The sequence below is a fragment of the Puma concolor genome, chromosome B4, assembly GCF_028749965.1.
Source record: "Puma concolor isolate L17-30 chromosome B4, mPumCon1.1.hap2, whole genome shotgun sequence".
NCBI classification, from domain to species: Eukaryota; Metazoa; Chordata; class Mammalia; order Carnivora; family Felidae; genus Puma; species Puma concolor.
In genome coordinates this window covers 80470791-80491035 of record NC_141673.1, presented here as the reverse complement: position 1 = coordinate 80491035, position 20245 = coordinate 80470791, and the positions used below count along the sequence as shown (strand labels likewise).

Genomic DNA, 20245 nt, shown 5'->3' with positions numbered 1-20245 from the left:
TAGGTTTATTTATATTGAGAGAGCGAGAAAGAGAGAACTAGCAGGGGAGGGGCAGAGAGAGAGAAAAAGAGGGAATCCCAAGCAGGCTCTGTACTGTCAGTCCAGAGTCTGGCACGAGGCTCCATCTCATGAACCGTGAGATCATGACCTGAGCCAGAATCAAGAGTCAGATGCTTAACTGACTGAGGCACCCAGGCGCCCAAGAAAAGGTATTTCAAAACCAACTATTACCACTGTAGACACATGCTCCTTGGTTGTTGTCCCCAAAATCAACATGTCTTCGGTTTCTTGGCTCCTTTTGTTTTATCAAATCGCTTTAAGTGCAGTTGCGAATATTCCTGTTCGTTCTCATGATATCCCAAGAATTTAGAACAGATGAAATTATTGCCATTTTTCACAAGTAAAAAGATCGATACTATAGAATAGAAAATGATATTATGGAACACAGGTAGATCTATGACTAGTAGAGGGAGGCCATTTACAGGGCACTGCAACTTCTGCAATTGTGTTCTTAGAAACCTACACAACCAGCACTTTCGCAGATAAGCTAACTCACCAAAGCCTCCAAGTATTACCCTTGCCGTGCACACTAACATCAGTGACAACAGCTGGTGCCAGCCATGTGACGTATAATCCTAGCTCATGGCCGGGTTCTGATTTTTTCATAGATTTTTTTCTTTACAACCTTCTTGAAATCAGGCTGTATTTCCTCCAACGCAGTTTTTGAAACCTCTGTATGTTTGCAGGTGAAACAAAAGGGTCTTAGGTCAGTTAACCGCCTGTTGACCATCAAATAAGATGAGGTAAGGGTAACATTAATATAAAATGGAGAGGTGCCTGCATCATCCCACAAGCTTTAGCCCAACCATCAGGTGGCTATATAATTGGAAAATCTTCTGGTTTTCTAAGTATTTGGAGTTGTTTTTATTCTGGGCACTTCTCGACCTTTGCCTATTCAATTTAAATCAAAAGGCATTTGAGTAACTAGCAAACACTCAGCACTAATAGCAGCAAAGCAGGGAAAACCAAAAACATTACAGACACTCCAATATCCAATGAGAGGTGTTAAAATTGAGAGTTGTTTTTCTGAAGTATTGGCATAAGCACATCTTAAATGCTCAATAATTTGTCATGGGAGCAAAGCGGTAACAGCTAACATTTCCCTATAATCAAAATAGTATGACTGAGCTCAGTCCTTTAAGATAGGAATAAATGTACCAAACACATGGATTATAAAAATCACACTAGCATATTTAGGTAGCCTAATTTTTTTTAAGTGTACTTATTTTGAGAGAGAGCGACAGCAGGAGGGGCAGAGAGGGAGAGAGAGAGTCCCAACCAGCTCAGCCCAATGCGGGGCTCCATCTCACGACCCATCATAACCTGAGCCGATACCAAGAGTCGGATGCTTAACCGGCTGAGACACTCAGACACCCCTTAGGTAGCCTAATTTTTAAAACTGTATTGTATCAAATGTTTAACCAAATAGACCTTCCAATTAAGAGAAACGTTAAATATTTAATTGATGATTTTATTGCTTTCTCTGAGAAGCACAGACTTTGGGATTATCAAAATAGTTCTGACATCTTTAAAAAAGAGATTAGGCTGATATCATGGTAACTCAGTTATTCATGATACATGTCTTTCTGTAAGTACAGGTATTCAATAATCACTCTGTTAAAGTGGCTTCAGCGTACTATAATCACTCCACTTGACAGACTATTCATAGTTACTAGAGCACTTCAAAATTCATGCAAAATCTCTGGAAATAATTATCAAGCTATTACCATAGACTGCAAATAGAGCTCCAAAATGCATTTCATAGATTTGCTAAAACACATTGTAAGTCTGCCAAATGTAGTTGCTCTTATTTGTTAAGGCATTGAACAGAATTTTAAAAGCAAAAAGCTGAAGGTTGCAAGATCAGTGCACTCGGTGTTAATTGGACAACACTGAATGAGCGGGGCTGCCACGGAAGCACCCTGGATGCGAGCCTCTCAACTCTGTGAATACAGAACGTGCCATGCTCCTGGGGGGTGACTGGAGCTCACAAATGTGCTCCTGGATGTACTTGTGAACCGGTTGGAGAGGAAGTAATTGGTGATAATTAGAGATCAAACATAATAAAGCTGTAAATTGCATCGCTGCTGAATTTATCGATCTGAGTGGGAGGAAGCAGGATTCAACTGATGGGATTGGGCTTAGCAGTGCAGAGCAAAGAGTTCATTCAGCGCACAGGATTTGGATACCCACTCAACTTGGGTATCCTGCAACTGTTCTGAATTCTAGAACTCAAGCGAGAAATGGAAAGTGTTGTTTGACTGTGTCTCACAGGGTCTTGTTTTGGGGAACTTTTCTTTTTCTCTCTTTCTTTCTTCTTTCTTTTTCTTTTCTTTCTTTGGTTTATTGTCTAACACATGTTGCTAGAATTCTTTTGTACTCTGACTACCCTCAGGTGGTTAGACGATGCTATTATTGATGAGATCACACCCAAGCTGATTGGGGATCGGCCCAATACTTACACATACACCAAGGCCTTGGGAGAAATGGTGGTGCAACAAGAGAGTGGGAACCTAAACATTGCCATCATAAGGCCGTCCATTGTGGGAGCAACCTGGCAGGAGCCTTTCCCGGTAAGCCCACTCACCTGGATTCCAGATTCCTTGCTTTGCTTCCAAACCAGCATCCTTCTCACCCAATTACTTTCTGATGTTCTCTCTCCCCCCCCCCCCCATCTGCCTCTCTCTTCTCAGAATATGTAGCTGAGTGCAGCAAATCGAACATGAACCCATTGTACTAGGACAAAATTCCATGTTTGGTTCAGGATCTGTCCAGTATGATGCTCCCCTGGGAGCCTAGACTTGGCTGGAGATCTTAAATTCACTTCTTGTTAACCCTAGTGTGAAAATTCCATGGGAGATAGTTTTAGTTCTTGGCTTTCCCTCTATAGTTTAAATATACCAGAATGTTCTTGATGGCCAAACTGGTAGTATTACAACTGCCAGGGCAAATAAGAATCACAAAGTTCACAGAAGGTTCTCAGGGTAGGAATAATAATTTTTGTGTCTGTATACTGCAATATCCTTTTGAAAGTACACTAAATTATAGCATCTTTTTTGAAGCAATTTTGTGAAGCTTTAGGGCCCCCCAAATTTGAGCTGTACTACTTACTGACAATGGAGCCTTTTAAGTGGTCTCATCTATAAAACTGGGCTAATACTGTTTTAGCCCAATACTGGACCCACTTTGGAGAGTCAACCAAATGAGACAATGTATGAGGAGTGTTTGTTTAGTGTAGTGCCTGGTCCCTCGTAGAAGACTCAACAATCCCTTCATCTTCTCTTTTCTGTCTCCTCTCCTATTTTCCACACACACTTTGACTTTTACATATAAAGAAACAGACAGAATAAGGTCAACTGACTTGCTTTTAGGGCTTAGGAGACAAACTCAGAAAGACATTTTCCTCTAACTGCTCCTGAACATATTCTCCCTGTTAACATCTCTAAGCAAGCTAATACAAGTGGAGTTTGGATGCTATGACTTCTCATTTTTGAGAAATAGATAATTCCTACAAATCATGTTTGATTTGTAGTGTTCCCCTGGAGAATTAAAATCAGGACTGAGGTGGAGAAAAATGATGGTTAATAAATGGATTGGCAGGTTATGATATTAAGACACGGTGCAATTTAGCCTGTAAGAGGTTATAAAACAATTTGAAATTCTCCATGACTCCTCCAGAATGCTGGCAGAATCTTAATTCTTGTACAAGTGCAGAAATATCCAGTGCTTTGCCACTGATCTTTGTTTCTGGTCTTAGAAAAACTGGCTTAGACTGTTCTATCAGCCAGGGTCTCAGTGCTCTTTTTTGAAATTTATTAAGATCAGACTACAGATATATTATGATTTTCTGGCATGTGTAACCAATAGAGATCTTTTTTTCTTTTAGGGTTGGGTTGATAACTTAAATGGACCTAGTGGACTCATTATTGCGGTATGTATAACACTGTAGAAACAACTACTTGAAATGTAGTGGAGGAATGGTAAGGAAATGCTTAGTGTTGCTTTGGCTTCATTGATCCAAAACCATAAATGTTACTTTATTATTATCGAAGCAACTTAATCTCAGTTTTGCTGATTGGAAAATAGAGGCAGGATGAAATTACTTCTATTGTTTGTAGATTTTATTATCAGGAAAACAGAGGTCCTGTGATATCAATTACAATTTAGGAGTTATTTTTGGAAAAATCTGAGCATCAAGGACCATGTCTGTATTTCCCTTTGATTACCACAAGATGGGAGTGTTTCCTCCTTTTTGCTCTTTATTAATAGCTTGAATTAGTACACCAAACTGGGGATGCAATAAACGTCACATTCCCAAAGATTAAATTTTTTATTATAATACACATATGAGTTTGTGTGTGGATAGAAATTTTACGTATGTGTGTGTGTGTATATATATATATATATATATATATATATACACACACATAATATGTATGTGTATATATATATATATACATGTATATGTGTATATATATGTGTATATATATATATATACATATATGTATGTATATATGTATGTATATATATACATACATCAATAACTGGTGCTCAACAGATACAAGAAAGAGAACCACCCACTGGAGCAAATTTTTCACATGTAAAAATTGATGACTTTAGTAAATACTTTTCACCAATGATCCTCTCACAGACAAGTAGAAATGTCAGTGGTGCCTGTAAGTCATCATCAGTGGGTTTCTCCCTGCATTGAAGGCTGATGTGGTTGACATGAGCCGTGACCTAGTTCACAGTTCACGCTGAAACACTGTAAGACCAGAACCATTACTCTACTCTTTAGGACAATGAATAGGAATTCAATTCTCTCCCTGAATTTAAATCTTATTAGAAACCTCATGCTTCAGGTTATTTCTGTTCTTCTCAGAGCTAGGTCCAACGTGAACTAACATATAAGAGAGTGAATTGTGACTACCTGTCAAAGACAGGGACAGTGAACTTCCTTCTGATTTATTTTTCTAGCAGCCCCTCTCTTTTTGTTCTCTACCTGTCTTCAATTCTCTCTTCTTTAAAGCTTAGTTGGGGTGAATATTTGGTAACTTAGAACATAATTATTTTAACATGACCCTAGAATGAGTTTCTTTATATTATTTATACATTATATTTATTCCAATTTTCTAAATTTTTTAAAACTGACTTCTTACATTCAAAGGAAGGGGAATCAGTTACAAGAAAATAAAAATGAGGAACATAAGAAAGTGCTAACCATTGCAAATCGATGCTAGAAATATGCAGGGTATCAGTAACTTCATAAAATCAAGAAACATGACTATTTATTAACTGACTTATTTGTTGGCATGACTTATTTATTAATGTTAATAATTCCCAATTCTTACATCTACATAAGATCAGTGATCTGTGAACTGAGATACTTAACACTTAACAAAAAGTGGTGGCCCTTTCCCAAGTAATAAAAAAGTTTTTGTGGAATGGTAGAACTTTATTAATTTTTTTAAAAAGTTTATTTATTTTGAGGAGGGGGAGAAGGGGCAGAGAGAGAGAGAGAGACAATCCCAAGCAGGCTCCACAGTGTCAGCACACAGCCTGATGCAGGGCTCGAACTCATGAACCATGAGATCATGACTTGAGCCAAAAACCAAGAGTTGGATGCTTCACCAACTGAACCACCCAGGTGCCCCTAATTTTTAAAAGTGTTTCTTAAACCTTTAGTGTCTACTACTGTTTGTAAGCTACTAGGCACCAGCAGAAAATGACATCATTTAAATGGTAAACTAGTAATAGTGGGAAATTTGGGAAACCTTAATTCTTAAAATATCTCATGGATTAATTATTAAATGTGAAAAAACTGTTGGTGTTTATTAACTAGATATACTAACCTCTCACAAATCTGAGGAACTCCACTCTCTAAAGGGACCTGAGGACTACTATGGAAATGCTGGCATTTGAGGCGAACTTGGCTGGGGGGTTGGGTAGGGTGAGAAAAGTCAGCCTTAGCACAATAACCCAGTCAGCAGCGAGTCAGTGCTAACTGTTGTAACTAGCGGTATTAGTGTTAGCCCCAATTATTACTTAAAACCTATTTTATGTTCTTTTTTCCTGTGCAGGCCGGGAAAGGGTTTCTCCGGTCCATAAGAGCTACTCCGATGGCAGTGGCAGATTTAATTCCAGTTGATACAGTTGTCAATCTCACCTTGGCCGTAGGATGGTACACAGCAGTTCACAGGTGTGCATGCATAAGCCAGCTTGCAGAGCTTTGACGAGGAGGAGGGTGAATATGTTAGGCTTATTATATGCATTTGATTGCAGAAGACCCCAAATGTGAAAGAGGATTTGTTTTAATATTTTACAGAGTTTCAAATATGCCATCACGTATGCAAGGAGGTGTTTTATAAATACTGATGTGTATTTTGATCATAAAGTAACAAACTCTTTAAATCCTTTAACCATAAAATTGATAACCAAAAAGAGTTTTTCCTTCTATTCGGTAATTTAAAATACAGCTTCCTTTTTCAAGGCAAAGGAGATAAAAGTGGGTGAAATGAGGGCATCTTTTATATTTTATAGAACTGCTCACTTCCTGATAAATGCCAAAATCTCAGATCACCATATGGGGGCTATTTCCTAGTACCAAAAAAAAAAAAAAAAAAAAAAAAAAAAGGTTGTTTATATATTTGGCTTTGATAGTAAATGACAAACAATTAAAATTTTCTTATTTGAAGTCAGCCATTTAGATGTTTTTCAATCCAGCAGGGCTTAACTGGATTTAGGAGAAAACATAGCCTATATTTTGCCCAGTAACCATGTCCAGAAGTAAGGAATGTGACCTGCTTTCTCACTGTCATGGTACCTCCATTTGCTGCCTAAATACATCAACCTTTGTGAGCTCTCTGTGTGCACATGCACAAACACCCGTATTTCCCTAGTCTTCTTCCATTTTGCTTTTTTACCCAAAGAAGGAACAAAAGATGGAAGTGTTGCTTTCATTATGGAAACTACTGAAACAATCTTGTTTAAATGTTATTTTTCCTTATATTTTTTCCATTAGTCTTTCATTTAGTTGTATTTATTTAGTTTTTATTTCATTTTTCAGACCTAAGTCAACATTAATCTACCACTGTACATCTGGTAACTTCAATCCTTGTAACTGGGGCAAAATGGGTAAGTGTCTATAGAGATGTAACTACCTAACTATTAGTGTCTGCCCTCACACTGTGAATGTCTACCACAGGGGTAGGGGGTGGGGATGGACAAAATGTGTTCTGGAGCTTGGAGTCAAATGGGAGAAAAAGAAAAAAAAATAAGCAAAAAAGATAAAATAATTAGAAATTATAAATGTGTAAGAGTTAACTAGAATGTACTATGGTACATCAAAGGGAGTCAGTGGAATATCTACATGATTGTAAGCAATAAGGGGTTCATTGGCTACAAAGATTTTAAAAATCAAGAAAACTGAGCAAAAGTCAGCAATGATAAGTAATGTCCATGATGAAATATTCCTGCTGGGGCAGCTGCTCCCATGTGCATATCCCTTGCCCCCTTGCTCCCTCACTGAGACTGTGAAATGATCAATGACCAAGTAGATTTAGAAAAGTTCAATACTACTAACTTTTGTTACTGAGTCAGCAATACTCTTCATTGATTTATACAGTGAGCCTTACATGTGACCTTGAAAGTATCTTGTTGAAGTAATTAATCCTGCATGTAAAAGAAAATTAGCTAACCAATCTTGTCCTCCTTTGTCAATTTAGGAGTTGTCTTACAAATATCTGAAACTTTTAGAACATCTAATTTTGTTTAGATACTAGATATAGAAAAAATCAAATGAACTTCATTTGTTAGAATCTGATTCCCAATTCAGAACACTTTGCTATGCTGTTGTTTGCAAAGTTGTTACTTCAGTAAAAATGAAATGATCTACTATCATCAAAGTTCTTCAGATCATATATCCAGTTCTTTAGATCATATATCTAAATAACTCTGAACATATTTGGAAATAAATCTCCTCTACGTCAGTAACAGAATTATGATATCACTTATAAAAGTGGCATTCGTAGAAGCAAACCAGATATCTTAGGCTCTTAAATAAAACATGGAAATTACATTTCTGAAATTTACAAGTCTTCCTCCGTGCTGAAACTTCTTATCTCTGTTTTATCAAATTATACAATATCACAGTTGAAAGTAATCTTAAAAATAATCTAGTGGCCTTGCTTTATTTTACATATGCGGCCCCGGGAGAATAAAAGATCTATTCAAATTCATATGGAGGCTGGTACCCAAAATAGAAGTAGAAGATGCGTCTCTTGACTCTCCCCAGTGGTCAGTAACCACTTCACTAGTGATTCTTAAAAGTGATTATGACTCCCTCTGGGAGGAGAAGAGTCCAGATTCCTGGGCCAGATATTTCTTGAGAATCTTTTCTGTGTAAGGTATATATATTTTATATAGATTTCCAGGTAATCTTGTTTGAGGAGGACAGTCATATCACCATAAGAATTGGTATCATTATAATTGAAAAATGAACTTAGGCATAGCCTTTGAAAATTTTACATACATAAAATAAATACTGAATTTGAATTAGTTTCTTTTTTAAATAATTATTTTACAACTGTACATTAAAAGTTTTTTAACTAGGTTTTATCTACATAACAATGTAAAAAATTGTGAAAAAAAGTCTGGAAACAAGAGTGGACGATTGAGTCTGGATATTCCTAGAGAAGCAGAAATATCCAAGAAGTAAAAGACTGGTATTTAAAGTGAACCAATATAAGGGAATCCTGCCTTGATATTCTCTATTTTACTTAAATTTTATGAAGCTTTAAGTAACCCTTTATAGGGGCGCCTGGGTGTCTCAGGTGTCTCAGTCGGTTAAGCGTCCGACTTTGGCTCAGGTCATGATCTCGCGGTTCGTGAGTTTGTGCCCTGCGTTGGGCTCTGTGCTGACAGCTCAGAGCCTGGAGCCTGCTCCGGATTCTGTGTCTCTCTCTCTGCCCCTCCCTCACTTGCTCGCTTGCTCTCTCTCAAAAATAAACATTAAAATTTTTTTTCTAAAAGGTAACCCTTTTTAAAGGTTTAAGTAAAATGTGAAGAAACTTTCCTGATGGTTCTGCAAGTAACAATCCAGCCTAGGAAATAAAGCCTTCAGGTTCTGTCTTGGGGCTTTCAGAATAGACTAGATATCCTTGGAACCAATGATGGATTTAAGTTTTTCTGAACAGTTCTTCACTGTATTGACTAGAACTATTATTTCCCCAAGAAGTTGCTTTTAGTGTAAGGTTTCAAGAAAAGGACCCACTTTGTAACCCATTCTCATTGTTTGATTTTTGCAGGTGACCTCTTGCCTGGCATAAATAACCTTAATACTGTCTCAGATTGATTCTTGACTCTACACAGCAAATCATTAGTCTTTATCATTTTGACCCATTGCAACCTCAACTACAGTGGGCTTATATGTGCCTGGACTTAGTGCTCTATTTTTTCCGCAGGATTCCAAGTCTTGGCAACCTTTGAAAAAGTCCCATTTGAGAGAGCTTTTAGGAGGCCGAATGCGGACTTCACAACCAATACCATCACAAGCCAGTACTGGAATGCAGTCAGCCACCGAGCCCCTGCCATCATCTACGACTTCTATCTACGGCTCACAGGAAGGAAGCCCAGGTAAGAAGCTGAAGTCAATTGCTTTAAGAGTGTTGCCGCATGGAAGGTTAGGATCCTAAAGTCCTTAGCCCTCCTTTCATCTGGGGATCAAAAGTGATAACTAAATCATACACACACACACACACACACACACACACACACACATATGTATATATTTGGGGACAAAACCAAAGCAGTAGTAGTGAGAAGCCCCAGAGGGACTCCTACCTTAAAAATCCTCTATCATAATAATGGAAGTTCAATATTGAAGAACTTGGTGAATTCAGCAAGTAATCATCCACCAAAAGGAAAGCAACTGAGACTCTAAGTCTGAGGTTTTCTAAATTGTTAGGTAATATTAAAATAATGATAACAGCCTCACTTACACACACACACACACGGAATGATGTGGGATGATCTCATTTTCATTCTCACAACCCAGAGAGGATATTCTCGGTATGCCAGTTTTACAAATAGGATGTAGAAGCTGCGGGGAAGAATTTAAAGTAGACTCCAAGTGAGAGAATAAAGATCTGGAGAAACCTGAACCAGATTTACTGCCACCTAGAGGTGAGTAAAGAAATAAAGGGAACAAGGTAGAATGAAATGTGTGGATGCTGAGGCAGCTGTGTCACCATCTAGCTGTGACATAGGACGTATCCCTTTCTCTCACTTAAATTCTGTGTCTTGAATATTGTCTCTCAGGAGTCATAATTATAAGTACCAAAGGCAATTGCTGCAAGCAAGAATCAGGAGCATGAATAGCATTGCCTTCTGTTCTAGTCTCTCTACAGGAGGAAGCCTCTCTCAGCGTGTTGAATTTCCATCCTTCTTAGCAGTGCAAATGACTAAAACTTAGGCAATGTCACTTTTATCCAAATTTTCAGAGACCCAATTTAGAGCTGATAACTCAATAATCATCAGCTTTTTCTTGAGCAAGGTGAAAAGGAGACATTGTGGCTATGGAGAAAATATTTGCATAGGGCTTTTTTTTATTAGTTATTTTGAGAGCACACACGCATGTGAGCAGGGAAGGGGCAAAGAGCAAGAATTCCAAGCAGCCTCCGTGCTGTCAGCATGGAGCCTGACATGGGGCTTGAACTCACCAACCTTAGGATCATGATCTGAGCTAAAATCAAGATCGGGTGCTTAACCGACTGAGCCACCCAAGCACCCCATGTACGGGGCTTATTAAATAAAGATGGGAAAAGAAGAAAAACCTATTGTAGGCAGAAATGCTAAAGATTTTAACACAGATCAGGGTTGAAAGAAGACCTGCAGAAAGAGCAAAGTTTCATAAGCAGAAAAGAGAAACAGGAGAAAGGGACCTAATAAAAATCTTTATGAATTTTGTGAGAAATTAAACTAATATTTGTGGGAAATGGGTAGGTTTGTTTGGTCACAGGTATTTTAGGAAATAATCTTTATGGCAGAAAATGCCAGAATCCTTCAAGACCCTTTCCCTTCCCAGGTGTGTGTGTGTATAATCTTTTACGCACTTACAACCATATATAGACATGCATAAATATAGTTTTGCATTGAGGGGTGTGTGTGTATGCAAATCAGGCCTGCAAATTTTCTAACTTTTTTCACTAATGACCCATGAAAATCAAAGTCATTCTGCCTACTGGTGTCCTTTTAACTCTTCTAAACAATGCGGTCATGAGTATCAGTGCACACACATCTTTTTAGAACATGCCACTGGGTCTGGGGAGGAAGCTGAGGAGTGTGATTGCTGGATTGGAGGATGTCTCTGAGTTTTGTGACTACTGCCACGCTGCCCTAAAGGAAGGCTCTGTCAGTTTGACAATTGGCACTATCACATCAGCACATGAGGGTAAAAATGTTTTTTCTTACCCTCATCACTACTTTGCCAAAAATCAATCTTTTGAATCGTCAAACTAATGATAATGATTGGCATCTCTTCGTTCCTTTGATTTGCAGTTCCGATTGCTGGAGGGGCTGGGCTTTTCTGTGGTCATTGGGCATTCAGTATTTCTCCTGAGTTGTCTGCCTCTGTTTCTCACCTGTTTTTCTTAGGTTGTCCTTATTAATTTACAGAAACACCTATGTATGTGTGTAAACTTATATTTAATATATTTTTCCCAAGTCACTTTCTTATCTCATACCTTCGATTATTAAACTTTTTCTAATACAAGGGAACTACATATAGTGTAGGTCTTAATAGCATGGAGTTCAAAGTATAACTTGCAGATTTAAATACTGGCTTCACCAAATTAGCCATATGAGTCCTATCTCTAATACTTAACTGCCTCACCTATAAAAAGGGGCAGTTAACATACTTATACTATTTATATAAGAGGGCACAGCATATAGCAATCACTATTATTACTAAAGAAGTTTCAGATTTTTACATGAATCACTCTTTTCCTTTATGGCTTTCACATTTTATGTGTTACGAAGACCTTCTCTACCTAAAAGTAAGAAATGTATTCTTTCTTTAAAAAAATTATGCTGATATAGTTCTGTACATAGGATATCATTGTACAAGGATCATTTTCAAAAATTAAATTTATTAAAATCACATCAATTCCATCAGAATTGTAGAATGGATAAAGATGGTCATGATTTGGTCTGCTATAGCAGAATATCATAGACTGGGAGGCTTACAAGTAACAGTTTATTTCTCACAGTTCTGGAGACTGGGCAGTGTAAGATCAAGATGCTACTGGACTCAGCATCTGCTGGGGGCCTGCTTCCTGGTTCCTAGACAGCCATCTCTCTCTCTCGTGTCCTCACTAGCTGGAAAGTCCGAGGGAGAGAGAGAGGCACTAATCACCTCCCCAAGTCTTCTCCTCCAAATACTATCACATTGGTGGGAATAGGTTTAAATATATGAATTCGGGGAGGAGGGGCATACAAATAGTCTATAGCAAAAATGTTAGATAATAATAGCTAAATGGAAGGCTACTGTAATGCTTGTACCAGGGAATAATGAGTCTACCCTCTGCCTAAGAATTTCCCATGATACAATGAGAGAAGTCCCTGATAAGTCATTAGGATCTGACCAGAAACAAGACCAAATTCCCAAAACAGTGTAAGTCATTACTGGGTCAACTACAGGAATCACGATTGGCAAAACTGGCCTAAGAGAAATGTTCTACAGGCCAAAGTGATCTGTAGCCAGAAGATCTAGGTTTAAGCGGTAGCTGTGTGAACTTTAAGCTGTTAACCCTTGTGTAAGATTAAGGAAGATAAATAATAATAGATCTTTACTCCCTCACAGATTCCTACTGTGAGGATCAAATAAGATCACATCTGAAAGTTTTCGATAAATTATTGTAAAGTTGAGAAGTTCACACAGCAGAGCTGGTCCAAGTCCTGACCACAGGACTGGAAGATGTGGGCCATCTGAAGTCATGGGACAGAGTGGTGAGATCATAAAAGCATAAGCTTTTTGAGGGTGGTCAAAACTGGGTTTCAATTTTGCCTTTGACACTTATTATTATCATGGCCACTTCATCTGTCTTAAGCTCCTTCTACCCACTCATAAAATGCACATAAATACCTACCTGACAGATATGAGAATTAGCTGAGGTAGTATTTTTTTCAAAGTATCAGCACTGTGCCACACAGTAGGTGATCACCTAGTTATTTTCCAATATCTGGCTCCGCTTTTAAAATATCTGCCACTTTTGAGAAAGAGAAGGTAGTAAAGAGGAAGAGGAGGAGGTTGTTTGTATTAAAATGCCTAATAGACTCCATTAGTTTCATCCCCTTCCTTTATTCAACGGAGATAATGTGGAAAGAGAAAAAAAGAATCTGTTTTAATGGGGGCAAGAGGGAAATTCTTCCTCTTTTCTCAAAAAATAATGTGTCCTACATCCTATAGAGTAGCATGGAAGCAGCCATCTGTGGTGTGCTGATATTTGCTTCTACCTGATTTTTACCTCAGGATGACAAAGCTCATGAATCGGCTGCTAAGAACAGTGTCCATGCTGGAGTATTTTGTCAACCGGAGTTGGGAATGGAGCACATACAATACGGAAATGCTGATGTCTGAGCTGAGTCCTGAAGACCAGAGAGTGAGTAGAGTCCTGACAACCATTTGACCTGGAAAGCTGATGGATGAAGAAGTTTGAGTTACATACACAGAATTCTTTTTTGTCTTTTCTGGTCTTCCTTCCTTCCCTTTCCTCCCTCCCTTCTTTCTCTCCCTCCCTCCCTTTTTTTTTTTTTTTTTTTGGCTAAGAAAATCCATCAGTATTATTGATACAATGCAGGAAATAAGTTAATGTAGGTAAGAGTCCTGGGTTCTCGACTTTGATTAGATCCTCCTGCTATCGAAATGCAGTCACATTTCACATATTTCGCTTCCATTCCTGTTCACCCTTGGTTTGTCCTCAGCAAATCCTCAGTACCTCTGTATTTTCCCTAAACCCACAGCATAGGACTTCAATGAAAAATCACAATTTCATTGCTCATAAACTCACCCACTGCTCTTGTTAAATCAAGATCATTCTGCATCTCCAAAGCTACAGTTCTTTCCTTCCTTTTTATTATTTTCAAGGTTTATTTTTTAATTTTTAATGTTTATTTTTGAGGGAGAGACAGAGTGCAAGTAGAGGTGGGGAAGAGAGAGAGAGGGAGACACAGAATCCAAAGCAGGCTCTAGGCTCTGAGCTGTTAGCACAGAGCCTGACATGGGACTTGAACCCACGAGCCATGAGATCATGACCTGAGCTGAAGTCTGATGCTTAACTGACTGAGCCACCCAGGGGCCTCTATTTATTTTTCAGAGAGTGTGTGCAAGCAGGGGAGGGACAGAGAGAGAAGGGGGAAGAGAGAAACCCAAGCAGGCTCCACACTGCCAGTGCAGAGCCTGACACAGGGCTCAATCCCACGAACTTGCTCAAGATCATGACCTGAGCCAAAATCAAGAGTTGGACACTTAGCTGACTGAGCCACCCAGGCATCCCTCTTTCCTACTTTTTAAAGCTAACCCCAACTCTTATGTGCATCCCACTAAGACCTCCCGCCATCAGTACTGGCTTCTCTCTAGTACATGTACAGCACATATAGCCTCTATCCCCTATAATGATCTTTGATAATTCAGATTTTCATTCCTCAAGACAGGCCTTCACATTAATTGCTTAATAGCCATGCCATTTATTTTCTTTGCATTAGCTTCTTGGCAGTTATAAATGTTAACTCTTGAAATCTTTGTATATTCTGAAATTCACAAGTATAGAAATCTTGTGTACTTTATACGTTTCCAGTTTTTTTCCTCAGAGAGTCATGTGTTCCCTGAGCATATCCTGAGTTTTCAATTAAATTTTAAAGTTTTCACTCTCTTGGTTGACACTATCTACTAAAACTTTCTGGGGTACCTGGGTGGCTCAGTCAGTTAAGCGTCCGACTCTTGGTTTTGGCTCAAGTCATGATCTCACGGTTTGTGAGTTTGAGCCCTGCATCGGGCTCTGCACTGTCAGTGGGATTCTCTCTCTCTGCCCCTATGCTGTTTATGCTTGCTCACTCACTTGCTGTCTCTCAAATAAAAGTTTTTAATTAAAAAATTTTTTAAAGAAAAAAGCATTTCTCGATTTATCTAGTACTTGACAGCATGTAGAAGAGACCACATCACACTGAGAAGGAAATGCGAGGCTACTGCCAGCCTCACGTGCCAGCTATGGGCTTTACTCCTACATACCAGCCTCAGAGTATAATTCAAATCCAAGCCCTAGAATTACTTCGGGCCATGGAACCTAAGGGTTACTTAAAGTCAAACACCATAAATGTTAAATACACCAGGTGAGATTTAGAGGGATATTTTAACTGACATCATTGCAGAGCATCTCTAAAACTGACATGAAATAGAGCTATTTTCAGAAATATTTACATCCCTTGTATAAACAAAATTATTCTAAGTACTTGTTTGAAATGCATGGATAATGATCAAACTATGTCGTTTAAAAAAAAAACTATTGTAAATTGTTTTTAAAAGTAGCTACAGGTTTTATGTACAGTTATCTTTATTGCATTTTTCCCATGTAATTTATCCCTCTAATTCAAAAGGTAGCTTAGAGCTTCATTTTTTGACATTTTACTATTCTAACCTAAAATAACCAAAAATTTTTTTGAAAATGAAAAGAATCAAATGTGCTATGGATTTAACATACACTTTCAAAATAGCAAAGGTAACAGTCCTGAATAATTGCATATAATTGCCAAACTCTGGCTTAAAATCGGCTTAGAATTCAGTTTGATTTGCCATATGGAATGAGGATTCCAAACAAGGACGTTACTGAAATCTAACTTAGAAATATGAACTGGTATAAAAATAAAAGCCTCTCTTTATATAAATGAATAAGTAATATTTAGTGATACTATAGTAAATAAACATATCCAAACAAAGTGATGCAGAATTACCTTTGAAAAGCATTTCAGTTGTTGGACAAGTCTATGAAGCTCTCTGGAACTCAATCATCTCATCTGCTCTTTGTTAATACTCCGTATTATTTGAGATAACTTGCAATAAACATATGTATCATATAATATTTAAAAAATTATATATAAATGTAAAATATCACGTATTATATATAATCTATAATAAAAGAAAATAGAAATAAAACACCAAACTAGGGAAAATATGCATTAAAATATGAAGTCAAAGATAAGAATGAAAAAATAGGATGTCCATATGTAGTCTACAAGATCTTACTAAGTCACTGCAGTTAAGCAGAGAATCTGTTTTTGAGCTTTTTGGTGGCAAAGTGAAAGGCAAAATATAGTTTCATGATATTCTGTATCCAAGAGGAGAAAATACACTATGGTTCCAAGAGAAACACTTAACTCTTACCGCTTAACTCTAAAAGAAATGTTTTTGAAGGGCTTCATTTAACAGCACACATAGTAGATAACATCTCTAAAGCAAATACAGAATATAATTTCTGCTAAACTATTCTTTAAGAGTTTGCTTATTCAGTTTACCTTAATCTGCATAATGAAATGGTGATATTGCAGGAAAGGAGGGTAGGCCAAGGAAACAACACCAAAATTTAAAGAATGGAAAAAAGGAGAAGCACAGTTTGTTTTGCTCCCTACCCATCACTTTTAAAAATAATTAATCCCAATTTACTTGAAATGAAATTAGCTTTCACCAGCTAATGCCAGTTCCTTTAAATTTCCCTCCCAAGACTTCTTAAATGTCAAATATTTGTGCTTGATCGGTGTCTGAATGTTTCTGTGTAAATGATAATCCATTTTGTCAGTGCCTTGGAAATAACTGTTCAAATAATCTCCTTTGAAGGGGTCCCACCCAAGTCTCCCAAACTGAATTTCACTCATTTATGTAAAAGAAATTTTTCAAAAGGACAAAGTGATAGTCTCCACCAGTGCAATTCTAGCAATCCATAATGTCTTCTTGCCTTTCAGGTATTCAACTTTGATGTGCGCCAGTTGAACTGGTTGGAATACATTGAAAATTATGTTTTAGGAGTTAAGAAGTACTTACTGAAAGAGGATATGGCTGGGATCCCAGAAGCAAAACAACATTTGAGAAGGTAAGCCTAATCAGTTAATATTTATTGAGCACTTCTCCCATGTATCTGATTTTATACCAGACATGAAATTGGAGCAGGGGAGGAGAAGAATTAACATTTTTCAAGCATTTACTACATTATAGATCCTTCCTTGTATACTATGCCCTCATAATACAGTTTTGCTTAGACTTCACCACACCCCTGAGGGGGTATTTTGTTATCCCCCCACCCCTGCTTTTTTTTTTCTATCAAAGATATATTTAGGCTCAAAGAAGGTAAATGACTTGTTTGTGGTAACACATGGGAAATACAGGATCCAGATTTGAACCCGTTTCTCTTTTTCTTCTACCCCATCCCATCATAATGGGATATTAAGAATACACCCAACAAGCAGGAAATTTGACTGTACTGTTTAACATGGGCAACTCACTCAACCACTCTTCATGTCCTTAAACTGCCTCAAGTTTCTTTCAGTCATTATTCCATAAAGGACAATCAACTACAGCAGTCTGATATAATTCTGGTAGAAACAAAGGGCTTTTCATGCAGAGATTATAAGGATGGAAAGGTAAATTGTAACGGAAGAGGAACCTTAAATAGCAGGCTAAGAACTTGAGAACTTACCTTCTAATGAACAAGAACCAGTGAAGATTTGTGATATGGTAATATGATCAAAGTATAATTATGGAAAGGCAATCATTCAGAAGGCATGTTGTGGAAATAGATAAAAAATCAAAATGTCATAAGGTCATGTCACATACCTGGGAGCACCTAACGAGCCAGAAAATGACATTCATGCTTCAGATAGCACAGATAGGTATTTGATGCTTGCTGTTTTAACTTTGGTTATGTATTTCTGTTCCCCAGGCTCCGAAATATTCACTACCTCTTTAATACTGCCCTCTTCCTCATTGCCTGGCGCCTTCTCATCGCACGATCTCAGATGGCTCGGAATGTCTGGTTCTTCATTGTGAGCTTCTGTTATAAATTCCTCTCCTACTTTAGGGCATCCAGCACACTTAAGGTCTAAGAACATTCAGCAATCTCCTTTTATCTGGAATCTCCTGGATACCTCCAAAACAGCAAACTGTGGTTCTTAAGATTAGGAAGTAACAAAGAATATGCCCAAGCTCATTAACTGTCAAACGTCTTGTCATGTATTCATCCTTATTTCTTCCCTATGTATTGTTTTTATTTAAGTGAGAAAAGGAAAGTCATATCTTAGCCTACAATCATACATATCTTAGGAAAATTTATTTCCAGATTGCCTCCTAACACTCTATGCCCTTGAACATAAAACACCAAAGTACATCTGTCTGTTGGTATTTAGGTTTTTTTTTTTCTTGAGAGGACTAATTTTGACTAAATGAACATGGAATAACATACGACGGAAGCTGAAATATGCTAAAGAAAGGCAGTTCTAACCTTGGAACCATTCCAGGGGTACCCAGTAGAAAAGTTTAAAATCAAGATTAAGGGACACCTGGGTGGCTCAGTTGGTTAAGTGTCTGACTCTTGATTTTGGCTCAGGTCATGATGTCAGGGTTTGTGGGCTCGAGCCCCATATTTTGCCCCGCACTGACAGTGTGGAGCCTGCTTGAGATTCTCTTCCTCTCTCTCTGCCTCTTCTCCGCACACACACACACGCGTGCGTGTGCTTTCACAAAAATTAACATTAAAAAAGATCAAGTAGAAGAATGATCTCTGCATCCTCAGATACACCATAAAAGAAATAATCCTCCACTGAAATCTCAGCCTTTTTTTGTGTGTTATACCATGGAGACCTGAGTGAAGGCTGAGAGAATTAGAAAAGTGGGCTCACATTTGGCATTTCCCTCAACTATACTTCTGAAATCTAAACAAAAAATAAAACAAGAGGTTTAAGTAATTATGTACAGAATGAGGGCTCAAGTGTATTTGCACTAGGACTACTTACTATGCTTGTAAGTAAAAATTAGTTCTTATAATTTCAATCTGACAACTATTATTTCTAAATCTTTTCAATTACCCATTTTCCTGATGACCTTCTCTCAAGAGTTTCCTTCTCTTTTATTGAAGTCACCAAACCCCTTATATTTAAGCTTATTTTGCTCAGGCCTCAGTGACTAATGGGAGGAAGGTACTAGGCTAGAATCCTAAAAAAACAGTCCCTGGATCTTTGCCAATGAGAAAGCAAAACTCCAAATACAAGTGTAAATGCTAGTTTTAGTTTTTTGTATAGTGGGAAAATTACTCCTCTGTGATCATCAGGACTTACTAGTATCTTGATCATCCCAAGTGGACAACGTTAACTGTACAATGTACAGCAGAAGATGATAGACTTCACTAAGTGACTTTACGTTTAGAGAATAGGTGTTGTTTTGTTTAAAAATGTTTTATGTATACTATCAATGAATTAATAGTTTTTGTTCCCAAATTCCTATATTAATAATATAGCTGTTATCCTGACTTTCATCTTATTTGATATCAGTGCATGCTGGATTGCAGCATTTCCTGTTAAAAACATGAAATATTATTATATAGCATTTGGGGCCTAAGCAATTAAAAATAATCATAACTACTGGCAAATGACACAAGCATAAAATGGTAACAATGGCAATTACTTATATTTATGCTCTCTGGAATGATATGTAATACTCAGAAAGCACATTCACGTAGTTAAGTGCACAGGGCTTGAAGGCAGCTTCTAGCCTGGTATTACTTGAGATTTTTCTGAACACCATAAAGGGCATTTGGGGGGGAACTGTTCTGGGCAATGTCTTTTCCAATCTCATCTAAGGTCTGGGAACTTCTTTCCAGGGCATACAACCCAGCTCTGAAACAAAGCACTCGGTGATTTTTAGTTTGAGATGTCTATATGATACTTCTGAGTTACATTGATTAAGATACAAACTATAGATATAATAAAAATGAAATCAAGATATAAATTCAATGAGGTTGGATAAAACAATTATTCTGAGAATTTACTACCTTTTGATTTTTGTTTTCACTAATTCCATAAATTCCACTAATCCAGTATTCATTTTGATTTTTGATTAAATGAAAGTTTGAATTAAAAATGTTTTCCTCTT

At 37.6% G+C, this 20245-nt stretch overlaps 1 protein-coding gene and 1 long non-coding RNA gene across 3 annotated transcripts in view; one reads left to right on the top strand and one right to left on the bottom strand.

Moving 5' to 3' along the window:
* FAR2 (fatty acyl-CoA reductase 2) overlaps positions 1–20245 on the top strand; it is a 152341-nt gene extending 132096 nt beyond the window's left edge. For both annotated transcript variants that reach the window (XM_086713730.1, XM_025930384.2), the window contains exons 5-12: positions 2456–2633; positions 3947–3991; positions 6141–6259; positions 7127–7194; positions 9522–9693; positions 13589–13718; positions 17068–17195; positions 18042–20245. In XM_086713730.1, the coding sequence (XP_086569856.1) occupies positions 2456–2633; positions 3947–3991; positions 6141–6259; positions 7127–7194; positions 9522–9693; positions 13589–13718; positions 17068–17195; positions 18042–18204 (1003 nt within the window). In that variant the 3' untranslated portion in view covers positions 18205–20245. The remainder of the gene's footprint in view (positions 1–2455; positions 2634–3946; positions 3992–6140; positions 6260–7126; positions 7195–9521; positions 9694–13588; positions 13719–17067; positions 17196–18041) is intronic.
* Positions 12187–17079, bottom strand: LOC147579244 (uncharacterized). Its single transcript, XR_015253688.1, has 2 exons — positions 16063–17079; positions 12187–13754 (listed from the first exon to the last, which is right to left on the bottom strand). It is a non-coding gene; the product is annotated as an uncharacterized LOC147579244 (long non-coding RNA).